Below are 26,952 nucleotides of genomic sequence, written 5' to 3' on the forward strand. Positions count from 1 at the left end.
GCGACACGCTACGCGATAACAAAGGCGTTGCCGACTAGTTGTGCAACAGACGTCGCCGATTTTCTTTTCCACGACGTTATTCTCCACCACGGTGCACCTCGACAGTAATTTACAGACTGTGGCCGCTCGTTCTTGTCTCGAGTTGTCGACGACCTCTTCCGCTCTTGTGCCACTGAGCACAAGCTGTACACCGCCTACCACCCAACGGTCTTACGGAACGTCTCAACCGAACAATCATAGTGATGCTGTCGATGTAGGTCTCCAACGATCACCGCGACTGGGAGGCCACGCTGGCCTACGTGACGTTCGCGTATAACTCGTCCCCGACATGAAACCACAGGATATTCACCCTTTTATCTTTTGTATTGTCGGGACCCCACATTGCCGTTTGACACCATCCTCCCTACTGTGCCCGTGTTGCAACTGAGTACGCTCGTGAAGTCATCGATCGCGCTCACATGGCACGTCAAGTCGGCCGATCTCGTTTATTAGCCTCGCAGCATATACAAAAAGAGCGTTACGACCGGTGCCATTGCGATGTTAAGTTCGCGCCAAGTGCTTGGGTGCTCCTTTGGTCACCATGTCGTCGGTTTGGCCTTTCCCAGAAGCTTCTCTCTCGCTACACAGGTCCCGATGAAGTCCTCTGTCAAGTTAACGACGTCAATTACGAGATTTCGCCGCTCCAGTTTGATGCATCCTCAAGTCGGACGCCTGTTGACGTTGTCGACGTTTCGCGGCTGAAGCCATACTTCGCTCACAATTCTTCGCCTATCATGCGCTGAGACGGCGCTTCACCACCCGGAAGTCCTGTTACGGAAGGATGAAAGAAGAGAGGAAGAAGATCGCGGGACGCTGGCTGCTTGGCTGCTGCGTGTTGTTGGTGGTCAGTTATCTTAACTTCTTGGACTCATTTTATATATATATATATATTGTAAGCACAGTCTCTATATCCCAACATCCCCGTAACATTAGTATAAGCTCCTACTAATCAATTTCAATGTTCTTAAATATAATTTTGGCAATGTGAGTGCAGCATTGTGAGTGCTAGTCATTTGTTGAGTGTTAACACCCTTTACTCAATACTTTTGTTTTAGTGAAGTTAAATTTTCAAGAATTTGTTTTGCTGAAGTTCTCCAGCTGTTTCTTTTCTTTTTTTGCTTTTTTTACAACCAGGTGTAACCTATTAGCATACAGTTGGAACTTGCTGTGAATATTACCCTTTTAAAAATAATATTGCATTTTACGAGGCTGCTTCAGGTTAAAGAGGCACTCATTATAGGTAATGCACTCAGGTAATGTCAGGTAATGCTCTGTCAGGTAAACGCTTGTTACAGATTATCGCGAAGGAAAATATACTGCTCAACATGTTCAGAAAGTAAGGGCTCTCTATGCACTGTGACAACATTTGTCCAGGTAACATTTTCTAGGTGCATATTTTATTGCTCATACTTACAAAGACCAAAAGTACATCATATATTGTTATGAAAGAGCCCTGGGATAAAGCTTGGTAAAAAAAATCGAAACTGATCATGTCTCACGGGCCTGATGCAGATAGACTAAAACAGAGCGTACACATTCATAGTAAGGTTCGTTACAGCACTTAAGATCACAGTGCTGTAACGCTGTGTCGTCGTTTTGTACCTTCTTTTCTCCCTGTTTTGTGTTGCGCTGTAACGAACCTTACTATGAATCCCAACAAACTGGCCCAACTTGCCATCTTGATGTAGAGCATACAGATAATGAGCGGATCATGTGAAGCTCTCAGTGAATAAACATGTTTTTAGGAGAATGTGGAGCAAGCATATAATTCGTTAATTGCTAAATTATTCACAGTCTGTCCGAATATTCGCCGTTTCGACCATTATTCGGCCGCCCTCGAATATTCGGGAATTTACGAATATGCATTTCTCGAATCGAGTACGCTTCGAATAAGGAAAATATTCGATTCGTATTCGAAATTTCGAATATTCGCACACCCCTATTTTTATTATAAAGGGATATCATTTGTATAACAAAAGTAACGTTAATATTGCATTATGAGTCTCATTTGCGTGCTTTGCCTAGTGCTTACTGAACTCACTTTTTTCGATTCGCAGTAATTCGCAGGATTCGCAGTAATTCATAATGGTCAAGATAGAGATATGCGATTCTGTGAGCACAGTTTTCACATTTTGATGAGCACTAGAACCATATATAATAAGATAGATGCCTCATGAGTGTTTCAATTTATATTATGACATATACATGTTTGCTTGTTAACAAAACAGTTCAAGCAAGTTCACCAGGTACTTGCCGGCAACGGTGGTAACTGTGGCATTAATGTACCTCAGCAGATGTACCATCGATGACCAATGAAATGCAAACAGCGGAGCGTGTGGCTGAATCATAATTAAGGGCACAGTGCATGTCGTTGGCTACATGCGTGGGCATGTGGCCAGCGTGCACAGTGCGGCGCTGCTCGCCCTACTGCGATAGACATCACCCCTACTTTGTCCGAAAGTTTTCTCACTAACGCCGCAGCAGTGCCGTTCCCACCTGTAGTACACTGGTATGGTGGCTAGCACCATCGCCGCATCTGTAGCGTGATATAGCTGGCACGCGCCCAGTTTCCTAACGTGCTTTGTTTTGGTTTTGCTTTCACCGTCCAAGCTGCCAATGCCTAATCGTAATTTGAATAGCACCAAAAATGTATTAACAGTGCTAGCCACCTTAAAGGGCCCCTCACCCGGTCTGGCCTATGTGAGCGGACAAGCGCGGAGCATACATTACACGATAACGATCGTGTCTGCAAAGTATTACATCGCTACGCGCCACAGAAAGATATGAAATTTCAAACCGAACGCCGTTTTCCTTCTTCTCACGGCCGCCGCGCTCCAAGCCGGACGGTGACGTAGTCGTGCCCCTGCGCCCACGTAGTCATGTACGCAGTGTGACGTTGCTCGTGGTGACACGTGACTTCGAGAATTATTCAAGACATCTGTTATCTGTGCGATCTGTTGCTTGATTTGACGAACTGAAGTTTAGAGAAATAATAAAACAGACAAACGGAATGTCTGCGTGTTTTTTGTTTTACTTCGCACAGAAAGTAGAGAGATGTACTTCCGCTTCGTCTGCTTGTTCCCACGGCCGTGCGGTCACGTGCGCAGGTACCGAAACTATGCCATCTTCTACCGTGTTCCAGCGCGCGATCATGCTGTGCGATCCGTTTGTTTTGCCTCAGTATCCATGTAGCACTGAATTATACCGCTAGTCATGTTTACTTGTGCACAGCGCGGAAAATCGTGCGCTGCGCGAACGAGACAACAGCTCTCGCGGGACGCCGTCGGCGGAATCGCGCAGCGCCAAAAAAAAAAGGCGAGGAAAAAAAATGAAGGCGGGGCCTGTGACGTATGCGTCACGCGATCCTCGAGGTCCGGTATGGGATAACGTAGGGAAGGAAATTTGCTTGCGTAGGCTAGACAGGGCGAGTGGAGAGAGCGTCTTGCTTGGCATTGGAGCCCGCCTGCTGATATCATGGGTTCGCGGCACTGAAATATTTCTATCTCGGCTATTAATGAGCCGATTTGCAAAGTTTTGTGGGAGAACGCTCCCTAGAGGACACGTAACAACTTCCAGCGTATAACCAAAATTTGCTATGGGGCCTGGTGAGGGGCCCTTTAAGAGTAGTCGCAGGTAGGAATGGCACTGCAGTGGTGGGGAGAGTACAAGCTTCATACAAAATGCAGGTGACGTAATCGCATTAGGACAAGTAGCCCCGCACTCCGCGTCGAACCCGCATGCACGTGCACTTGTACAATGATGGCTGGCTGACGCTGCACACTGGGCTTTCAGTTATGTTTCGGCCACACGCTCTGCTGTTCGCATTTAAGTTATATTCGGCAGTACATCTGGTCTGGCACCCCGAATGCACCTCATTATGGCGTGAACAGGAAGGATCCATTAGATGTTCTATGGATCTCTTGCATGCCTAAAATGAACACCACTTAGTGGTCGCTTATGTCCAGCTGCGATATCATTTCAAAGTTATAGCAACGTGACCCGTATGGAACTTAGATTATCCATGTTAGGTATTTGTAATGTTGTTTGGAGGAATATAGATATCGATAGGATGCGTGCAATGTGTAAAACATGATGTTCTATGGACATCTATGGGTCATGAATGGTTATCGGGGTTAACGTGGGCTCAAGTGAAGTAGACTGTTCAAATGGTACGTCTTCACAAAAGTGTGTTGGACGGCCAGAGCGTGCAGTCCTTGATGTCGAAATTTCCACATCGAAACCAGTCAAATAATTTGCTGGCTGCCCTTTCAACAACGGCACTCTTTTCATATATCTAGCTACCAATTTGTGCTGTAGCCTCTGTGGCTGAACATTCCTGATTAAACTTGTACAGAAGAAGGTGTTGAATAAGCTGTCTTTTTGTGTCTACTTGTCAGTCCATTATTAAGGGCATAATAAAGAATAATTAAACTCACAGAACAACAGAACTCCACAATGCCTGTTTTAAATTCGCAGTTTTTTTTTTACTCTTTATCGTTCAATTGTTCTGTCCATTTCATTGCTTGTCACATGGTTCATTTTTCGCGGGGTCACACGTTTTATCAGTTTTTTAGGTGAGTGACTATTAGAGATTTTAGTTTTGACGCAGATGGTGTACTCAGACGCCCTTTCTTCATGTTTTTCTGCGTTATTCGTTGGTCATTATTCCTATAGTCGTGCGGGTTTTATCACTGACTGGGCCTTAGGCGTTTGAATGGTGCTATGTTTTGGATAGTTGATAGTGAAGCGTAGACGGTATTTGTTATGTCTCGTTTTTTCTCCCCTTGGTTTGGTAAAGACTGCTCGATGAATTGCTTCCCGTGCTGCTCCACGTGCGGTTCTTGTTTGCTCATTTGATCTTTTGTGCCAGATATGATTCCTGAGTGGTCGATGGATTGCTGTATTGTACTTCTAACGTTTCGTGTGTGATTCGGCTTGATTGACCTACATAGTGCAGGCTTGTGGCGGAAATAAACTTAGTTGTGAGTGATGCCGGTCCTGTCGTTTGTGTCCTTCTTCAGTCCTTGTCTTTTGCGCCTTGCCTTTACTCATTCAAGACTGAAACTACCTCTTAATGGCTACTTCTGTCAGAACTTGGGTCACCTCTTTTGTCTTGTGCATTATTATACTTCCCTGGGCTACTGCCGACAATGGGTCAGTGGGTATGCAGCACGTAGTACAGCGGAAAAGGAGACGGACACACTTCTTTAGACACACTTACGCTCCCTCGAGGACCAGGAGTCGCTTTGAGATATTTGTTGATGCGTTCGATTTCTTCTTTGGGCCCCGCCATAACCGTAGTGCCGCTGTCAACGACTGCTTCAGATGAGCTGGTCACGATTGACCTGCTGCCTACCTGGAGACTGACATATAAAGGTGTCGATGCGATCATCGAAAAGTTGGTCATTCTTGCTTACTTACCGTATACTTGCAAAAAAATATTGTCGTGAACGAAAGTAACGGACCCCTGCCAGTGCGCTGCATTATCGTGCCATGTAACTCCGTTTCGTACTTCGCAGCCGACGCTGTGGAAGCTATGCGCAAAAAAAGTCCTAGTTTCGCCCGAAATGTGAAGCATCGACTGCGATATCAAATTAGTGGACAGCTATACGAAGTAAGGATAGTAGATTTATCGGCCGTATAAACTTGTAAACCCATATGCATACTATACTCGCGGACAACTTTCTGTGGCTATGAAGGGAAAACTATAGGGGCGCGTAGCTGCTGCACATGTGTTACCGCGCCAAGTAGTCCGGCAGCTTTTGACAGTGCTTTTGCTTCCTCGGAACAGGCGCTGAAACTACGCAGCTTCCATGTGTGACGGTTTCGCGTTTCCCCTGACGCGGAAGAGAAAAGCCCCCCCAAAAATTGAGTTTTACCCGAAGGCGAAGCATTGAAAGCGACAGCATGATTTAGCATTGCCCTAGCTGATGGCGTCTCGGGAGGTTGGCGTGATGAGCGTGCTGGTAGCGTTGCAGGTGTCAGCCTTCGATGGCGCACGAGATGGGATTTACATAACGAAAAGCACAAAGACGCTGCTCGGCGCCGTCGGCGCTCTCGGGGCGTTCCAGTTTGACTTTGGCTGAGCTTGAAGGTTAGATTTACGGGACCAAGCGTTTTCTTGGTTTGTACCTGGAGTAGTATAGAGCTATCGCTCTAAGTAAACCTTCACACTCAGTGGCGTGTTCTGTCTTATTTAACTTTTGCTAATAACGTGTTTATGTTTTCTCTTCCCCAGCCTAAACTAGCGTGGATTAATACGCGGGACACTTTTCAGAAGCACTCTCACTTGTTCGCGCTTTGCGTCCGTAGCTTTCCCTTCGTAGCCACGGAAAGTTGTCCGCGGGCATGCCTAAATTAACGAGCATGGTGTCACGCGCGCACAAGCCAACATGAACACGTCTCACTCAATGATCGCGGAAACTTGCTGTCAAAACGCTGCACTGAGGAAACACGGCAGCAGCAGCGGGCGAATTGACCTTCGTACAGCCGCTCGCATCAACGCAAACTATATATGCCTTAAAAACAGCGCAGCGCGGGCTCTGAACCGATCGCAGATGGTTTTCAAGTTACAGCGGCCCGGCCAGGAGCGCGCGGCCGCCTGGGCCACCCGGAGTAGAACGTGTCGCTTCACTAGTTCATTGGCGAATACGTTTAGATCAGCGACGCCTCTCATGTAATGCAGATCATATTTTGCGGCATAAAAAACATGAGACCTAATTTGGATTTAGATCAAATTACATGATGCGTACCTGCATCTTTCATTTATGCGATGTGCTGTTTTTTGGTTGCGAATGATAGCACTGAGATAAATCTGTCTAGCAGTGTTGCCTGTTGTCTATGAAACAGCCTAATTGGCCTGCTGGGCTTTTCCAGAAGTGCCTGAGCACCGCCAGCGGCAGGTGCAGGCTCTATGAGAAGTCGTAGCGCCGGCCGCCGCGGGCCGTTGGAGGCTCGCCTCTTCGCCTTGCCTGCAGCGTATAGTGAACTAGTGAATTCTAGTTCACTATACTGCAGCGTGCGAGCGGAGCGCGGCCCTGACTCTTCCTTCTCCCACAATGCCTTGCGCCTAACCACCAGCCCACGAGTGGACGTTGCGGCCGCCGCGAGCGGTGCGCGCATTTCTGGAAAGGTCCATTGGGCTCGCCTGGTGTCGAGACCCACGCAGCTGGGCATATACGGGGTGTCCCAGCTAACTGTAGCCAGCGTTTAAAAATATGGGAATGCCGCGTATATGGACAGAACCAAGGTAATGTTGTTTGCCGTCGCTTGGAGATACTCAGATTTTACTTTATTTTGCCTAACTACATAATTAGTCCTAATTAATTAATCAACTTTTCAAATATTATAATTAGATGAAAAGTGTCAATGAGAATATTGCAGAGCGACATGAAAAACTCCTGATACAGCTTTCTGTTCTTCAATACGTGCTACATAAAAGTGTTTTCCCGAGCGTGAAAGAAGCCCGCAAATGCACACGAAATTGCCGCGCGACTGGCCGCTCGAGGCACTTGGCGTATATTAAAGGAATTCATTCACGCTCGGAAAAACACTTTCATGTAGCGCGTATTGAGCAACAGAAAGCTGTGAGTTTTCATGTCGCTCTACAATATTGCCATTGACACTTTCAGTCTAATTATAATATTTGAAAAGCTAATTAATTAACGAGGACTAATTCTCTGATTAGGCGGAATGAAAAAAAAATAATCTGACCATCTCCAAGCGACGGCAAGCAACATTACCTTGGTTCTGTCCAGCTACGTGGTATGCCCATATTTTTAAACGCTGGCTACAGTTAGCTGGGACCAACTTGTACACTGATCACCGGCATGACTGATCACTTCACCTTATCGCTGTCTCAGTTCTGTGCAAGCCGCCGGTATCTGCTGAAACGGTATGCGCATGAAATTCGCTCCGAACTCCACGTGACTCCCTGCATCGCTCCACTGGTCTTTCAGGAGCACTGAGGGAGGAGGGACGTCAGTTGCCAGACGAATCCAGCTGGTGCACGCGTGCGATGCGCTAGCGTCGGCGCGCTGCTGCACGGGCGAAAGCACGCCAAGCTACTTCAAGCGAACAAAATCCAAAACGGAACAATAATCCTTCTCCGAAAACACACAATTTTGACAGTAAATGAGGCGATGCTCTTCAGCTTATAGCTGCAGCCGGCTTATCAGCGTGCGTGCAGTGCGCCAATTTCTGATCAGATGTCATGGCTTTGGAGCCAGGCGTGCCGTGCTCGCTCTCCAGCTCGGAACGCGCCATGATACAGTGGGCCAGCCTAGCAGCGGAGCCGTGCAAAGGCCGCGGGGGTAAAGGCAACGCCAATTCAGTCGTAAATGCCAGGTATGCGAACGGCCTGCTCAACCAGGCTCTTTCGACGGGGAGCAAAGCCAAGACTGTCAAAACGAGTTCTCCGCGCTGATGTATGTATCACGTCATGCCCCCTCCTCGGGGCAAAGTGATTTTGCGTGGCGCAGTGAGACACATCGGCAATACAGGCGTGCCGGCCGTGACCGACGCAGCCGCTACTTCGAGATATCGTTGAGCCATACTTGTCAGGCAGCGATATGGGCTCATGTAGAACTCGCCATTAGCGCGCGGTGCGTAGGACAGAGCGAACTGTCATGGCGGCGTACATGACGCGATGATGCAATTCGGCACGTGCCCCCAGGAGTCCGTTACTTGTGGTCACGACAATAACTGCGCAAGTAAAAAGGTCATGTGAACATCTGTCTCTAAGCACAGTAAACGATTGTTGCAATGAATTCATAGGAACTGTAATAATACGTTTTTGTAATAAGCATTTTGGAAAGTCAGAGGAAACGCACCAGAACGAAATGTAAAGTGATTTCAACAGACAATGGAACAATGGGTCGCAAACCAAAACGAACATTCCTTCAAAGACAAATACGCATGGGTATATCGTGCTACTTTCGGATTGATGCCAATTTTCGTTTTTCTTAATGTGCAACAGCTGTAGTTTCCGCAGAACTGAACTGATACCCCCTACCCCCAAACACACAACGTAAACAGGCAAATATTTCATTGCTTAAATTAAAGCGTCACTAGCGAGAAACACTAAATCTATTTAAAGAGAAAACTTATAACGTCTATATTCATTAATTTTGGGGTATGATGTTTACTACAGAAGAAAATTAAGGCCGAACTTCTATTTCTTTAACTTCGCACTGAAACCTCAGCGCCGGTGCGGCAGTGTGACGTCACGGATTTCAAAGTATTTTCTGGCATATGAGCAGTTGTGGCGCAGGAAAAATTCTCGAAACCTTGTGATACCTCTGACACATGTGCAATCTAAAGTCCTTAGGTAAAGGGACATCTACCGGGAAGGCGTTCAAGCGCAGTGACACACGATAAAGGAGTATATCTCTTAAGGCAAAGTTCCTTTGCGGGAAAGGAGATCGCGCATCTACTTTTCGAGCGGAAAAGGAGTTACTCTCGCACACAGCGTGCACAACTCGTCAATAGAAGGAAACGTTATCTAATTATCTAATTGATTAGATAATTAGCTTTTTAGCGAATTATCCAAGTTCAGTCAGTCAGTCGGTCGGTCGGTCGTTGAGTTTAACATTGCAAAGCAACACTGGGGCTATGAGCCGCCGTAGTGGAGGGCTTCAGATTAATTTCGACCCCTGGGGTTCTTTAACGTAGCCCTGAATAGAAGTGCTCGAGCATTTTTCGCATCCCCCCCCCCCCCCCCCCCTATAGGAATGCGGCCTCCGTGACCGGGTAACGAAGGCGCGCGACCTCGTGCTCCGCAGCAGAATGCCATAACCATTTAGCCACCAAGCGGGTGCAAAGAGTTCTGGCAGCGCCTTCGCTGGAATAAAGATTGTTATTTCCGTGTGGCCTTATTCGATCATCTTGTTTGCGAGATACGTAAGAAAACCTTGAAATACGCGCCTAGAAAATAAACAAATATAGATTCTGGCGATTTACGTGCCGAAATCACGATATGATTACGAGGCACGCGTGGGGGACTCCGGATTAACGTGGAGCACCTGGTGTTCTTTAAACGTTCACCTAACTCGAAGTACACAATGTGCGTGATTGCATTTCCCCCCCAGGAATGCGGCCTGGATCGAACCTGCGCCCTCGAGCTCAGCAACGCAACGCCATAGCCAGTGAGTTATACCGCGGCGGGTGAAATACGCGTCTATGGATGGTTGAAATTCTGATGCCCGAGTTGGTGACCACATACCCGTCCATGGTGAACTGCCAGTAGCCCTTTTTAGTGACGTCCGCGTAGGTGATGTCTCCGGTGTAGCGCTCACTGTTGACACCCCCAAAAAGAATTTCACCTCCGTTCTGCTCGCTGGGCGTGCTGCTGAGGAACACCGAGAACAGGGGCTCTGTGACGAGCTCCTGCTTGAGCATGTTGTCAAACGGTGGAACCACGTCCTTCTCTGAGATGTCCGGGTAGCCGAGGCCGAAAATTCCGTCGAAGGCAACCACATTGAAGACGTCTCCGGTAGTGTGCGTGATTTCGCCGAACAGTTGTCCCCTGACGGAGACGCCCGCAACTCCCAGGTCGTCTCTGCTCAACGTTCCCCGCACTAGGCCGGACTCGTACCTCATCTTGAAGCGCCGCCCATTTTTCTTGTATGTCGACGATGCGTCTTTGTCGTACTTGCTTCGACCACCTGCACGGATTAGGGAAAGAGGGTCTTTGACGCATAGCCCTGCAAGTTAGGTCTCCAAGAACACAGTCGATGGATGGATCTATCGATCCGTTATTCATTTAATCACTCAGTCATTTGATCACCTACAGGTTTAGGTATATATGCTGGGTGCGCCTGCCACATCTTTTCCAAGAGTCAGGAAGCGGTACGGGCGTGCTACAACATATCTCCCATTAACGGAACAGTGCTGGCAGGCATCTATCGAGGATCCCTCCAGATTGAAGGCTCTCGCTTACGGCCACTAATCTGTTAAGTACCAGGTCGCAGTGGCGTACTGGTAAACGTCGTTACTGACAGGCTGGCACACGAGAGGAGTTACGTAAATCCCTCAGCTTTACATTACTTTCGTTTCGATAATTACTTTCGTTAGCGGCAATTTCTTTGGAATGCGTTTACGATTGCGTGTCGGTTACAGAACTTGGTAGCGATTGCTTCCTCTATTCACGACGCAGTGCTCGCTGGCTATGTTTAGATGGCTTCACGTTCGTGTGGTTTGTTCCTACGTAGTGTGTAAAAGGCCAAAAATAAGTGGGAAAACGAAGGACAGAAGGCAATGCGGGAGCCTATAGGAAGGCTGCAAGAACAAAGCCTATAAACCGCACGGTTTATTGCTTTAGCGCCTCCATTTCTGACACGTTGTTGTATGTTACAGGAAATATAGCTCCAAAAATTACACTTGCAAGCTTTTTCTGAGTCCAGCCAGCAGCACGATACATTCGCGCCAGTCGCACCCGCCGTGGTTGCTCAGTGGCTATGGTGTTGGGCTGCTGAGCACGAGGTTGCGGGATCGAATCCCGGCCATGGCGGCCGCGTTTCGATGGGGGCGAAATGCGAAAACACCCGTGTGCTTAGATTTAGGTGCACGTTAAAGAACCCCAGGTGGTCGAAATTTCCGGAGTCCTCCACTACGGCGTGCCTCATAATCAGGAAGTGGTTTTGGCACGTAAAACCCCATATTTTTTTTTTCGCGCCAGTCGTGGTTACTTGGTGGCTTTTGCGTTACGCTGCAAAACACGAGGTCGCAGGATCAAATTCTGACCGCGGCGGCTGCATATCGATAGGGGCGAAAACGCCCGTGCACTGGGTGAACGTTACATAACCCCAGGTGGTCGAACTTAATCCGGAGACCCCCGATACCACGTGCCTCATAATTAGATCGTGATTTTGGCACCTAAATCCCAAGATAAAAAAATACATCCATCGATTTCAAGTTTAACCGTCCATTGTCTTTTGCTGCCAAGCGGCACAGCCTTTTCTATTTGATAAGTGCTACATGAGGCTTGATTGCAGCAGGTGTTTCACACGATGACTCGTGTTCTAGCACGAATTGTCTATGCCAGAATTTTCATAGGGCGCGTCACGCATCGTCGTCGACACGTGCCTATAGGTTTTGAGGATTTTTTATCAACTGTTCCATCCAACTCTTCAGCAGTCCTACACGACATAAAAGAACGTTCCCGATAACAGGAAGTGGTAACTTTCGCAACGGTTATCATTACACATGTGCTTGTTCGTGCGTCAGCACGCTTGTCCAAAAAAATAAACAAATTTCTGCAGTTCAGTGACGCCCATTTTGGTTCTTCGTCCAATCACCGAATCTGTAAGCAGCTTTAAAAAGGAATGACAGTTCCTCGCTCGCAACATGCCATCGCAGTTTCGTGCAGCGTGTAGGCGGAGTGCCTGAATTACCAAACCACAAAGGCCATCCCAGGGAGACTAAGACTGCTTACGGTTGGAGACAGCGTCGCCGATCTAAGGAATCTGGCACTTCTGTGGACCGGTCTTCAAAAAGACGGGGACAAGTGAAAAGCACGATGGGCGGACTGTTTTCGTGCTGCTGTCCTCCACTATCGGAAACGGATGAGCGGTCGGCGCTTACATCTCGTTTAGACGCCGAGACTACCGCGCCAGAGTACCGATCTATCGCGTCCAACATCGAGGAGTTTAACACGCCGGCACCAGAAGCGCAGGCGCCATCATCGCCACCTGAAGCGCAGGCGTCATCGTCACCACCAAAAGCGCAGGCGTCATTGTCACCACCAGAAGCGCAGGCGCCATCGTCGCCAACGCCTTCGCCACCGCAATCGTCGCCATCACCTTCATCGCCTTCGCCACCGCTATCGCCCTCGCCACCGCCGTCGCCAGCCCTGGATCCACCGGAACGACCCACAACAACGAGGGCGAGGTCCGTTACCTTCAGTGAGGAAGTGTCAGCAGCCGACTCTGAAGTCTCCGTTAGGCAGCGCTCTGCATCTGACGTCGAAGCCAGCAACAGCGCGGTGCTCCAAGGCCAGGCGACGAACGCTTCGTCCGAGTTCGGCCAGAGCAGCTGCTGAGAGAAGCTCGTCACGCCTGCACTTGTCTTCGAGGAACGAAATGGTGAGCTGGTCCACCCCGCTTAAAGGTTCGGTGGCACAAATACGCCTTTAGGACTGCTACTAGATTAAATTTATAGCTTCAATTATCGAGTGGCAAACCTCGTAGTAAGCGACGCGGAATGCAGTCTGTACTTGCTCTCACTGCAGCTGCATGCACTCGATATGGTGTTAGTAGTGCATCATTCACTTGTGAATTGCTGTACCTTTTCGGTAGCAGACCTGAGCGCTCAAGTTCGCAGACATAATTTTCGAAGCAGTGCAACAAGGACGGCCCCTGTAAGAGGCGCTTTCTCGTCTCCTCTTTTGTCATCGTCCTTGTTGCGCTGTGATCTTCTTTGCCGGTTTTTTTTCTAACCGCAACTTTCACGTCAGGAACACTTCATTGAACTTGCACCCTTCCTTTATTTTCAGTTTCCGTCCCCGCTCTTCGGTCCGGCGTCTTGGCTGACGTCTTTCTGCTGCATGTTGCATCTTCGCTACAGAGCACACCTGCATTCATTACCGTTGTGATGCATGGCTTTATATATTTATGCCCATGCATGCTTGCCAATGCTTGTGCATCCCCTATTTGAGGAATAAAGCTTTCATTTTAGCCTTCATTGTCTTTGTTATTTTCGAAATCGTGAATCATCAGCGTTTCCACTTTTGCAGTAAGGCATCATACTGCATGTAATGGGTGCCAGATTCTGCACGTCACTGGCTTGATACTGACACGTCAAGAAATGTTGAACGTCATCAGTCGGCGCAGCTCGCCCCTGCATGTCTCGGAAGCTTCTCGAATGTTACCGGTAGTTTCGTCGGTTGTTACCTAACTTTGTGTAATCTGATTGTTTCCGCGACGCGAATTACTTTCTGGAACCCACACAGGCACCAGCGCTTACGCCTAAACCTTCGAGTTCTGTATAAAAGCCGATGCGCTTGTCCCGCTGGTCAGATTTCGGCGATTGCCAACTGTGCTCGCTGCTATCGTTGTGCTTCGAGCGTCACTTGCTTTTGTGGGCCCAGGTTTACCCAATAGTTGCATTCGTGCTTCAGTTTTCGCTGCTGTGTACTTCACTGTCATACAACGTGAGCATATTATTTTGTGAGGGGGCAAGCATTCACCAATATTCCATTTTTTTTTCGGTGATGCCATCCTCTAACATTTCCATTTGGGTTTGGTGCCCCATAAGAACAGCAAGCGTAGCGAAAAGCACACAAGTACACTTTCTCGTTTGTTTATCCTTATCTACAATTCTTTACGCTTACTCGTATGTCCTTTTCAATCCGTATGCAAGTGCCAGCCACCTGACGGGACGAAAACCAATCAAATGCCTAATGAATAGCTCATTACAAAATACAGCTGTTCTCGAGCTGAACATCTAGGATCAGGAGGTCACTCTTTGCACGCACTCAGTGCCAGAATGTCGGGTAAGCAATATGTCTTACGGTGAAAGTTTGGCTCTTAGCATCGCTCTTAAGTATTGCCGAACATGTCGTTTTGTCAAATTTCAGCTATGCACGTGTCTCGATCTGCACTTCACGCATTGTGGTCGGTATGCAACGCCGCTGGGCTGCAGTAGCAACTTGCGCGGCAACCAAAGCTCGTGTTTTGGCATGTCCCACTTCGTTACCCGCTCTTCTCGGGCGTCGCGCCGAATGGCCGATACCGGATAGCCTCGTCCGAGGCCATGACTAAGTCGAAAATAATGTAAGATAGAATAGATCGTTAGAAAATACGGGCCCCCGTTGGTTGTATGTAGATGGCAGTCTATCGACGTACCACTTCAGAAAAAAATCGTTGGGGGCACTACAATCTGCTCACGAGAGAACGTTCGCTTTAAGCGGGCACGTTAAGGTGGCCGCAGTTCTCATGAATAGAAATGTTCATGTGTTCACACTCTTGGGGTACTTGACACTTTTCGGGGGCTGTTTATATATGTGTCTAACCATTTTCCTGCCTACCTGTGCCACTGGGTCGAATGGGTAGCGCATCGGGCTGCTGTACTGAGGGAACAGGGCCCGGAACCGACCGTCGGACTAACTTGGGTCACTGTGTACATATCTTCCGTTCTTCAACGAGCCTGTTTCACTCCGTCATGCATCACTGTAGATGCGGGACTGGGTAGGTACCGCTGTTAAGCGAAACTCCTTGACGCGAACTTGGAGCACTGTGTATGTGAAACTCGGCTAGTGCTGGCCTTCAGTTAACGTTTGACGCCAACTTGGGTAAGTAGGCATGTGCTCTAATTTATCCGATGTTGGGCGGAATCGAAGCTACGTCACAAGTGTTCCTTAAGTACAGCAACCGGACGCTTTAGCGGGCGGTGCCACAAATGCCCTGGGTATGCGCCACTCTTGAATGAACCTTACCCAAGTTGGTCACTGAGTATGCGCCACTGGGTGTGCTGCAAGCGAGGGAATAATTGTCGGCGTTCGCACGCACCGGAGAGCAACGCTTCTTGTCTCGGAGGCCACGCGGGGACTTCTAGGCAGCTGATCGTTCTCGGGGAACACTAGATTGATAGGACCGGATCTGCTACACGCATAGGTAGCGGCCAGAGGAAAAATAGAGATGTATACAAAATGCTAGAATGAAAGGCATTTATAGCATGCCTGATTAACTGAAGCTGGCTAGGCGACTGTTTGTCATCGCCCGTTCCAAAGAGGATGGCAATAAATCGCCATCACAATCGAAACACTAAAGAGGAGTCCCGCTGCAGTGCACGCCTCATACATACCTCGATTCGACTGTGGCAAGGTTTGTCTTACTGTGCCTATGTTTACCTGTCATCGACCGCAGTTAACAACGTCGAATGGAGAAGTGTTCTATGAGGGCGATCGTGGAAAAGAAATCGCACCGAATGAGTTACGGAACTGCGCAGGAATACAAGCCGCGGTAAAATATTGCAGGATCTGCGAGCGCGTGCCAAACTGCTCCTTGTACACTCGGATGGAGGGAGTGGGTGTATCAGCAGTCACTTGTACAAATGGATGGGCAATGTCATGTCCTAACGCCAGGCTCACATCGTCAGAACGTGCGAGAACGGCAAGAATGCAGTTTGATATGTAGTGGCAGTTGCCGCAAAAATGTTTCCCACTTGCACAATCACACCGGCAAGTCGGCTTTATTTTTACGGGTGTCTCGACAAGCCTTGAACAAAACGTTGAGAACTGAAACTGCAAAATGCACTCGGACAGTGCAGATTGTACAAGTAACTAGGACCTAAACCTCGAATGGACGTACTTCTATGCAACAAAAAAAAAAGAAAAGTCGCAGCTTCGCCCGAAAGTCGAAGCATCGATTGCGATAGCAAATTAGTAGACACCTAAACGAAGTATAGGAGCTTTATCGGCCGTATAAACTCGTAAACATTTGCCTACTAACTAAATTAACAAGCATGGTGTCAGGCGCGCAGTGGAAAACAAACACATCTCACTCGATGAACGTGGACACTCGCTGTCAAAACGCTCGCTTAAGGAAGAGCAGCAGCAGCAGCGAACGAATCGATTTTCGTGCTGCCTCTCCCTTCAACACGAACTAAGCGGCGACAACAGAGCGCACACGGAGCTATTAGCGCTCTGTGCACCTAGGCTCAGTACTCATCGCAGACCCGTTTCAAGATAGGGCCGGGGCGGGCGCGCGCGGCCATGCCCTACGCAGCCACCGCCGGGTAGACTCCGTTGCCTGGCGCGCGGCGGAAGACGGCGCGCTTCCGGCCCGCTGTCCTTCCCGGCGCGCGCGAAATTTAGCTGACGTCGTCGGCTCACCCTCGCCTGCTTTCGCTCGCGCATACAGCATACGGTACGCGGCGACGATGTTATCGCCCTTGGACTTTATATGGAACATCACGGCGACGACAGAAATGCACCTGAAGTGTCCATACAGTTGCTATCGAAATAATAGGACACTGATCGCCTACTTGAAAGAAAATGTGTACAGAGTGGACAAATGAAATCGGTAGCGCTCCTACAAGCCTCTATATCGGCTTGAAACGTGCCAGCATATTTCAGCTGAAGAGTGAACTGCTTACGGCATCCGATGTTTGAATCGACACATTTGCTCGATGGCACCCACAGGTTTGACGAGCCCGTGTCGAAGATCACCTTGAATGACTGCGGTGGCGTGCCTAGGGTTACCACGCCGACGTACCGCATCTGTTAGGGGAGAGAGGGACGGATATGAAGTAAGGGTTTTCAGCTTTTCTTAATCGTGCGCCATGTCGTTCTTCTAGAGAACACAAAATTTAGCGTGCGGAACTTGAATCTACCTATCTGTAAAAGCTTTAACTCTGTAGCGAGGCATGCATTGCGCACGTAAATGAAGAATGCGAAGCATTACGCGGGAACAAAAGTACGACATTGTTCAGAGTGTACTTTTGTGCACACCGCATGTTTTTAAAGTTACTTTGTAGAAATATCCTTGTATGTCGGTGTACCTCACGCTGCATGTCTTATTTACTGATTGACTGCATAAGTACCATCAAGAGAAAGAACTTAATGAGTTGCATCTGTTCGTCTAAGCAAACGCCTGACGGTTGTCGGGAATCGCCTTCGAACTCGCCAGGAACGCTGTTGTCCGTAGACGCTGACTGAGTCCACAAGACACTCCCAAGCACGAGCACCTTTACTGCCCTGATGGGTTTACACGCTGACCGCCATCTTGTCAGCGAAATTACTCGGGGATAAAACAAATGACACCTGAATATCCTCATTGCGATATACGGAATCAAGACCACAATTCCTTTAATAAAGCGAATATTTCTAACATATCTATGCCTACTTTCGTAAGTATTAAGTAGACACAAAACGGCAAATTATTGCCATCTCGTGGGTTTGCGTGACGTACGTATGAGACATTTTCGGTGGAGCGCGGCATAAAATACTTTCGTGTTAAAAAAGGCGAAATATAAAGGAAGGACTGTAGACATATTCACGAAACGTAAAACAAAACATTCTGAATAAAAAAAATTACCAACCCGTCCCCTACTGGAAAATGGGGGTAAGCGAAGCTTGTCCTGCGTGCGCCTGACCTTCCTCACGGTTAAGTAATTCCACAGGTAACGGTGCCAGATGGCTTCGGCCTTGCGCTCCCTCAGCTCGAGATCTTCTCGTTGCTGGCAGATTGCCTGGGCTCGGGCGGCTCTAACGGCTGGATCGGCGCGCCGACGGCAAGTCCTTTCACGGACCAGTTCTCGCCGCCGCTCCATAGAGAAATATTAGGTAAAGAGCGGACACTCCCGTGGAGCCCTGCGTCTGAGCTACTGCACTGCCGCCAGTGCCCCGAGTGGCTGGTCAGACCGCTAATTTTGTCTTCAGAGATTTTATGCATGTGCTTTAGCTGTATTCTGGTATCGGTTTCGCTAGAAATTCTCTCGATTCTGGTTTACCTTTGGCTTCCAAAATGTTCAACTACGTCGTCTATAGTGCAGCGCAAGAGCTTTCATATTTCATTTTTAAGCATGCCGCACATATAGACGTATTAAACTCGCGGATCGCAACCATTTTACTGGAAAAGCCGCCGAGTTTCTCAAAGAACCTTAGCAAGGCTGGATTGCCGCATGCAGGTTGGAAAGCTAATGCGATTGGAGCTCTCTTTATTGTAATTGTTTTGCCGTCCTTGAGCCGCTTTTCTCTGTTGTACACAATAGGAAGCAGTTGTTCCATACAAAAACGTTTATTTTTCTTGTTTACACAGGGGAATTGGACAGAAAAAAATGCTGGATCACACACTTGATAAAGACGCAGACTACAAGAAGAATGTTTTAGCCAGGACAAGCAACGCATCGAGTAAAAGTGGCAGTTGCGAACCGGGCCAGGCGTATGCAGCGTGCATATACAGTCAAGCAAACATTCGTTCACAAAACGATCCCAAATGCGCATTACACTGCTCGAGCCTCGCCAAATGAAACGTTTGTGTGATGGTATCGGTGAGCCACAGATAACAAATTCTATGCTTTAAACCGAAGGTCCTGCGGGTGACTTTTTTATATTATGCGTTGAAAGCAATGCATATGCTCTTCCGGAAGAGACTCGTGCGAAAACAAGCTGGTAGGTGCACGGTAAACGACTGGCACAACTCAGATTCTACGCTACACGTGCAAAATACGCTTACCCAGCATAACAAATGTCTTTCTAACAATCTTCTTAACCCAAAGAATCAGCAAAATTATCACTGCATAGAAAAGGAAACACCTTATCGCGCAAGCGAGGCGACGCACGGAAAAGTGCAATGAGGTGTGCGTAACCAGCGGCACAGCATCAGCGTCTCTATGGAAACGGGATGCGTGGACGTAACCCCGTAGACCTATGATAATCTGTCAACTTTGAGGTGAAGTGGAAGCGAACATCACTATACGCCACCTGGCAGGTGGTCAGACTCTTACTTGCTCGGCCGCGAAACGGCTCGAGTGTCCACTCTTGAGGAAGGTCTGTTTCTCTATGGCCGCTCGTCGAACGCTGCCCGTTCTTCGGGGGAAATCACCACGTGGGGCCGTCCCATCCGTTTTCCGAGTCTGAACTGAACTGAACAAACTAAGAAGGCGCAGCGCGCGCGAAGCCCTTTCTTGACCTTTCCCTCCCCGGCTGAAGCGAAACGGGCCTGATATGTTGCGCGCGTGGCGTGAGCGTGCGCCTACGCCTTGCTAATAGACAGTCTTAGTTTCGGGTACGCTATAATGTAGCGGGTAGTTACTGCGCAGAACGCTAAACCACCCATAGCGTATAGCGTACGCACGCTATTTCTCAGATTTAGCTTTAGCGTCTTTGCGTGGTTTGCGTAGTTTGTGGGAAACATGGCGGCGGTCCCGGCTGCCCGCTTCAAATTGAATTTGGCGTTGCTTTTGTAAAATTCACTTCGTTCGTAGCAAATGTCTGTGTCAACGGCTTTCACTTAGCCTCAGACTGCTTCGACCACAGAGTATTGTGGATAACCTATAGTTTTCGAGATCGCTTCTAGTTCCGAACGTGTCGAAACCTAACGAAAGAAATGGATGGATAGATGTTATGAGCGTGCCCTTTGGAACGGGGTGGTGGGTTGCGCCACCGAGCTCTTGCTATTATACTGCCTAATGTCCTACCCAAGTTAAAGAAAAAAAAAACACTGAACTCCCACCGCCCCATTTTCTTACCCTCCTATTGCGAACTTTGCTTTTGTACGTCTCCGTTTTTTGTCGTTTCCCTACTTTTCTTCCACCAATTATTCATTCACCAACCAATTCACCAATCAGCAACATTCGAAATGTCAGCGCCACCTATCGCTCCAGTCGGGGAGATAGCCGCAACGATGGCATAGGGCCTCTGAGATCCGAATATCTCGCAGGGCAACTAAAACTAACAAACGTGCGCTGCTTAGCGTACGCTATACTACCGCGTATAGCGTACGCTGTAGTTGCGTACCCTAAACTAAAACTGTCTAATGACTCACGCTCTGGCGACGGCACAGCTGTCAACTCATCAAACCGCACTTTCCCGCAGCTGCTCTGCTCTAGGAGCAAGTGGGTTTTGGCGTGACCATATCGCCACCGAAATTTTCGAGCCAATACAAGCTTCGCTTTAAAAGAGATCCATGAATGCAATAAACTCGCTGTGTCACACAGAAAAGTCCGAAGTGATTTTGTCGCGCGCAAAGCAGAAGCATCAGTAACTATACCCCAAGATCCGACAACACCTCTTGCGTTAAAGGCGTGCACCGCGACGGATGCCTTTATTGCGACAGAGGAACACATTGTGTCCTCTGACCATGATCCTTACGTCTGCGTCGCAGCTGAGAGGTTCCGTCTGCGGCGACCTCCCCTGGTAAGTTGTGTGGTTGTGGCCAACGTACATCAGGGGAATCCTGCAAAGATCAGGCATGATTAAAAACACTAAAACAAAGTGCCTATGCATTTTTATTTTATTGAGATTATTGGGACACTCCAGGCGAATTTCCGCCGTCGCCGCGATGTCTCGCATAAAGTCTAAATCATAAGCCAACAGACAATGACACCAAGGAAAGCATAGGGTGAATTGCTTGTTTGTTCTACTATTTGAAATTAAGAAATTATAAAGGGAAATGAAAGGACGAAAAAGTTGGTTTCGCTCGAAAGGCGAATCATCGATCGCGATATCAAATTAGTAGATAGCTATAGGAAGTAAGGATAGTAGCTTTATCAGCTGTATAAACTTGTAAACATTCGCTTACTAATTAAATTAACAAGCGCGGTGTCACGCGCACACACGAAAACATGAACACATCTCACTCAATGAACTCGCGCTACAGCAGGCGCTGCAGCAGCAGCGAGCAGATTGACCTTCGTGCTGCCTCTCGCTTCAACGCGAACTAGCGGCGAGAACGCAGCGCACACGAAGCTACCAGCACTTGGCGCACCCTGTGCTCCAAGTGCTGAACTCCCACAAATACATGTGCGCATTCGCAACCACATTCCGAACAGTTGCATCCTCCTGCGTTTCCTGCTATAACATCTCGCCACTTTCTCGATAAAAATCGGCAAAAAAAGAAAGCACATCAGTCATTGTCAGTGGCACCTCGGGCGTCTGGCAGTTCCAGGCCTTCAATGGTGATGCTCAGCAGCTCATTCATGTGGTAAGGGGGAAGGCGGTTTCCTTCTGCCGACAAATACCGGTTGAGGGCAGAAAGGGAGCGCTCGGTGGTGGCTGTGATGATGGGTAGCAACAAAAGATGACTCATAACATTTTGCAATTTGGGAAACATAGCGACGAAGAGGGGAACAAAGAAAAGCGAAGGTGGATATGTTGTGGATGTGAAATCCTCCTTCAGTAGTCGAAGATGTTCCACTCCGCGTCTGAATTACTCCCATGTTCCTCGTCGAACGGCAAGCTAACTGCTGAAAGGAGTTCCCTCCAGTTTACTGTTGATTGCTTTTGCGACAGGCACACGCACAAAAATCGGTTTTCTGGTGAGGTCGACAAGTCGCTTTCGAAGGTTGTCCTTGTATTTGCTTAACTGATGCGTCAGGTTGCTCTTGTTCTCGTCTGGTTATGCATCAATGAAAGTGCCATCTTCAGGAAGTTTCTCTGCTGACGTTCATCCTTCTCAGAGCAGTGCTTCCACAGAAAGCTCCACGATTGCCCCCGGGGTTTCCTCAATCACAGGACACAGATCCACCGCTGTCGTTGTAGTTGCCTGGGTGACATTATTTAGCCCTGGCGGTCGTCGTGGTTTCTTCCTCCACAAGCCAGCTATAGACAATGTGTCCCTCCGCGTACATGCCCCTCTTCCCGAGCTATTCAATAAAAGTACCCGTCGCATAAAAAAAACAAAACAAAACAAAAAACGCTACTACTTATGAGGGTGCCTTCGCAAAAACAATAGCGTGTGTAGGGAAATCGCTGGCCTCTACGCCACCACGACGGGTAGCACTTTTTCTTGCGGGGGCAATTATATGGACACTCCAGGCGCTTCTTTTTCCGTTGGCGTCGCCGTGATGTCCCGTAAAAAGCCCAATTGCGATAACACCGTCGCCGCGCGTCGTATGCTGTATGTGCGAGTGAAAGCGTGCGAGCGAAGTCGACGATCGCGGCTCAATCTGGCGCGTGCAAAGCAGGAAAGCCGGGCGCAAACGCGCTGTCTTCCGTCATGCGAAACGCTGTTGTGGATGGGAGGGAGGGGGAGGGGACTTCGGTGGCGGCAGCGGGGAGGCAGTGTGGGAGGGAGGGGGCGGCTTCAACTCCGCCAAAAAGTGCGTACTTTGCACGGTCGCGCTCGCCGTATCTGAAAAGGGATCTGTAGACGGCTCATACCTTTTTGCGCGCTGTGTTCTCGCCACCCTTGCGTTGAAGCGATAGACCGCACGAAGGTCACTTCGCTCGCTGCTGCTGCCGCGCTTGCCCGCTCGTAGCATTTTGACAGCGAGTGTTCGCGCTCATCGAGTGGGATGTGTTCATGTTTTCTTGTGCGCGCTTACACCATGCTTGTTAATTCAGTTAGTGAGCGAATGCTTACAAGTTTATACGGTCGATAAAACTACTGTCCTTACTTCGTATAGCTGTCTACTAATTTGCTATGGCAATCGATGCTTCGCCTTTCGGGCGAAACTGCGGCTTTTTTCAAAATGCATTACTCTGTGCCCCCTTTTGACATCCGCCTTTTGAACCACCCGTTATCTATGGCCCGTTCGGTGGCGAGCACTTGCGGCCTCTCAGTTCACTTCAAAACTCACCTCCATACAACGCACACTCCTACTCACCACCACAGGTGCATTTCGTATAACTTGTACAGAGTACACTTAGTTGTGAGTTGAGCAACTATCCAGTCACCTCTGTCGTCCTGCCTTGTTCTCGTGCACGGTTTTGAGCTATGTGCGTGTACTAATTACCCCAGCAGCCGGTTTTCCAAAATTATATTGCATATTAAATACTCTCTTGGAACTAGGTGCCTTCAACCATTAAAATAAAATTAACACGTAAAATGTGAGTAGTTAGCAGTAGACTAGGCGATATCTTACTTCATCTTGCACATTATAGATCACAAGCCTGCGCACTTTAAGATCCAACGAAGATTAACACTGGTGGCGCTATATCATTGCATATACGCACCGGGCGCCAATTAAGGCCACTGCATGCACAAATTCCGACCCCTAGATGCAACTCTACATGACGCAACATTTTCGCGATATTTTTTTCCAGAGTAATTCGCGTGTAAAGGAAAACTGTCTACAGTAGTCTTACACAACTAGTAGTCAAGGGAACTTGTATGTTTCCCTAAAAGCAATGAACGCTTTCCAACCGGAATCAAACGAATGCCTTTTTTTTTCGAACAGGGTCGAACCCGAATGATTCGGTTCAGGATGCTGCAAACCGGTTTGAACCACATTCTATTTTCGATCCGGAGCTGAACCTGAACTGAAACGAAAAACGTAAACCCGAACCAGAGCCGAAACTCAAAATATTTCGGTTAGAGACTCTTTGGCCGTCCAGTAGGCCGAGGATGCCACTAGAGCTCAATGGCTTCTGGCCGCCATCTAGGCGGGGTTGGTCCCTCGCCCAACCTGCCGGCTAAATAAATAAATGTTATTTCTTTCTCTCTCTCTCTCTCGTCACTCTGGCTGCGAGTATGCTAAGACTATATACAGGGTGTCCCACCTAACTTTAACCAGCTTAAAAATATGCGAATGCCACGTAGCTGGACAGAACCAAGGTAATGTAGTTTGGTGTCGCTTGGAGATACTCAAATTATTTTTCATTCTGCCTAATTAGATAATTAGTTTTAATTAATTATTCAACTTCTCAAATATTATAGTTATATGAAAAGTGTCATTGAGAATATTGTAGGGCGACATGAAGAGCTCCCGACACAGCTTTCTGTCGCTCAATACGTGCTACATAAAAGTGTTTTCCCGAGCGTGAAAGAGGCCCGCAAATAGGCACAATATTGCCGCGTGGCTGGCGGGTTGAGGCGCAATGCCCGTATTCGCGAGCTTCTTTCATGCTTGAAAAAAACACTTATGTAGCACATATTGAGCAACAGAAAGCCGTGTCGGGAGTTCTTCATGTCGCCTTACAATATTTTTCATCTAATTATAATAGTCGAGAAGTTGATTGAATAATTAAGACGAATAATCTAATTAGGCGGAATGAAAAAAATAGTTTGAGTATCTCCAAGCGACGGCAAACAACATTACTTTTGTTCTGTGCAGCTACGTAGCATTTGCATATTTTTAAACTCTGGTTAAAATTAGCTTGGACACCCGGCTGTACTTAATTGGACAATATATGCGAGGAACACAGAGTTCCGATAAGATTACTCTTGTTCGAGAACTAGGTTCCCGAGCGTTCTCCAGTTCCCTAGTACGAGAACCTTCATGGTGTACGAGAACTATATAGAGAGTTCTCTTACTTCATGGGTGACAAAACTGTAGAAAATGGAGTCCAATACGGGACGAGCAGTTACTCCCTCTGAAGGAACTGTCAGCATTCCCTTTCAAATTTTAGAGCGAACGTTTGAGCGAGAGAGATCTAAACTACGGCAAATACCGCGCATCGTAAACTGTATTTCAAGTAACCTCGCATCCGCCGCAGTGGCTCAATGGCTATGACGTTGTGTTGCCGAGAACGAGGTTGCGGGCTCGATTTCAGGCCGCGACTGCTGCACATTGATGGAGGCAAGGACGCGTATGTACCACGCTTTGTGTGTGCATTAAAGGCTTCCAAGTAGACAGAATTAATCCGGAGCCTTGCACTACGGCGTCCCTCGTAGCCCACTGTGCAGCTTAGATACCCCACAATTTAAATTTTTAAGCAACCGCGCACAAAGATCCTGCTGCGCGGAGCACGAACTCACAAAAGCGGTGCTGCTTACTAGCTCGTCTCGAATTCCATTTCTTACATATACATAATTACCACAACCAGTGTTTATACCTGATGGTACGGACCACCGCTTAGCTAAATGCAGTCTTTCTCAAAAGTTCCAAAGCCACTCCGCTCTCGATCTCTGCAGCATCCTACAATAATGCAGGTTCCCATGGCTTCAAAGCATTAGTGGCTTTAAAGCTTTAGAAAAGGACTCTAAATCTCAGGGTTGGTGTGTGCACTATACCGAGACGAAGCAGTTATCATACGTCCTGGATAAAGTACAAAACTGATGGCCAACTCTAAGCAACATAAGGTACAAATTCAATGAATTGAATGTGGCAACTAACGTCGAAAAATTTGAGGAAATACAGGATTGTTATGTAATGGTACTCACTTGAGTTGCTTAGTCGCGTTGGCAAACTTCACCGCGATAACGGTGACCAGCACGATGGCGAGAAGCACCAGCAGCTTCATGGCTTCTGAATGTACAAGTTGACTGACCTGTGCGCTTAGCCAGTACGTACGCACGTTGCACGGGCTCTGAAGGGCACGCTCTGCTGCAGCGATCTGCCTTTATCTGTGGGAACGGCTTACGCGTACACTCCAAGGGCTCGAGCGAAGCTCTTTGCTTCGTCTGCCCTGTTTGGCTAGCAGCGTTACCTTCGTGGACCCGATGAGTGCCCTGACGAAGCGCCCGTTGGGCAGAGATCAACGAGTGCAGAGTCAAACCGCCAACGGATAAAGAAGACGGTCCTTCACGCGTACTCATATGTTTTCCCCACGAATGATTTGCTTAGATTTGGAAGCCTTCTTTCATTGTTTTTTGTTTCAATATATTTTTTTTCAGCTTCCACAATACTTTTACCTAGTCATACCTTTCTAATGTTGCTGAGTCGTTAAAATGGGAGCTAATTAGGTAAATTTCGTCAGAAATAAATCAATCGGAAACTTGCGCTCATTATTCGGCGCCCCTAACATTACTGATACATGCATGATACTGTACTGAAGTACCTGTCTTTCGTAGTCATCTGCGTTAAATAGTAAATTAGCAGCACAGATTGAATAGTGTTAGAAACGAATATAAATGGACTCCAGAATGGAATACTGAATCCTTTTCGAATAGTTTAGAGTAATGAGCGTAACTATAATAATTCGTGTAGGCTACACTCATATACAAGCATTCATAATGTGGGAAGCTTTTGCCATTGCATTGCACCAAATTAAGCGTGGTTAATTAAAAGCACAAATGGTAGCGCTAGGAACACACAAGCAGTTCCATCGCCTGAAACTCCCTTTCAGGGAGTTTCAGGCACCCTTCAGAGCATACATGGTCACGTATTGTCAGGATCAAGTTTAACAAGGTTGACTTGTGGGTCGTTTGGTACCTATGTGCCCCCTCGTGACGAAATGGGACAGGTGCGGCGTCTGCGACGACGGAGAAACGTCGAAAACATATTTCTTTCCTTAGTTGGAATGACAGCGACAGATGACGCCACTATTATATTAGTTAATGTTGCAACGATGCGCACTTACGATTTATT

The 26,952-nt window shown here is 48.0% G+C and overlaps 1 protein-coding gene and 1 long non-coding RNA gene across 2 annotated transcripts in view; one reads left to right on the forward strand and one right to left on the reverse strand.

The window, feature by feature from the left end:
* The window catches only part of LOC135902977 (lysosomal aspartic protease-like), a 42,230-nt gene extending 16,171 nt beyond the window's left edge, over positions 1-26,059 (reverse strand). The window contains exons 1-5 of the mRNA XM_070527566.1: positions 25,806-26,059; positions 20,852-20,936; positions 17,134-17,257; positions 10,262-10,703; positions 5,261-5,402 (exon numbers count right to left, since the gene is read on the reverse strand). Of these exons, the coding sequence (XP_070383667.1) occupies positions 5,261-5,402; positions 10,262-10,703; positions 17,134-17,257; positions 20,852-20,936; positions 25,806-25,885 (873 nt within the window). The 5' untranslated portion in view covers positions 25,886-26,059. The remainder of the gene's footprint in view (positions 1-5,260; positions 5,403-10,261; positions 10,704-17,133; positions 17,258-20,851; positions 20,937-25,805) is intronic.
* On the forward strand, positions 12,147-13,719 carry LOC135902978 (uncharacterized). Its single transcript, XR_010564674.1, has 2 exons — positions 12,147-13,121; positions 13,532-13,719. It is a non-coding gene; the product is annotated as an uncharacterized lncRNA (long non-coding RNA).
* Positions 26,060-26,952: the final 893 nt, after the last annotated feature.

Source organism: Dermacentor albipictus, chromosome 1 (genome assembly GCF_038994185.2).
Source record: "Dermacentor albipictus isolate Rhodes 1998 colony chromosome 1, USDA_Dalb.pri_finalv2, whole genome shotgun sequence".
Lineage (NCBI taxonomy): Eukaryota > Metazoa > Arthropoda > Arachnida > Ixodida > Ixodidae > Dermacentor > Dermacentor albipictus.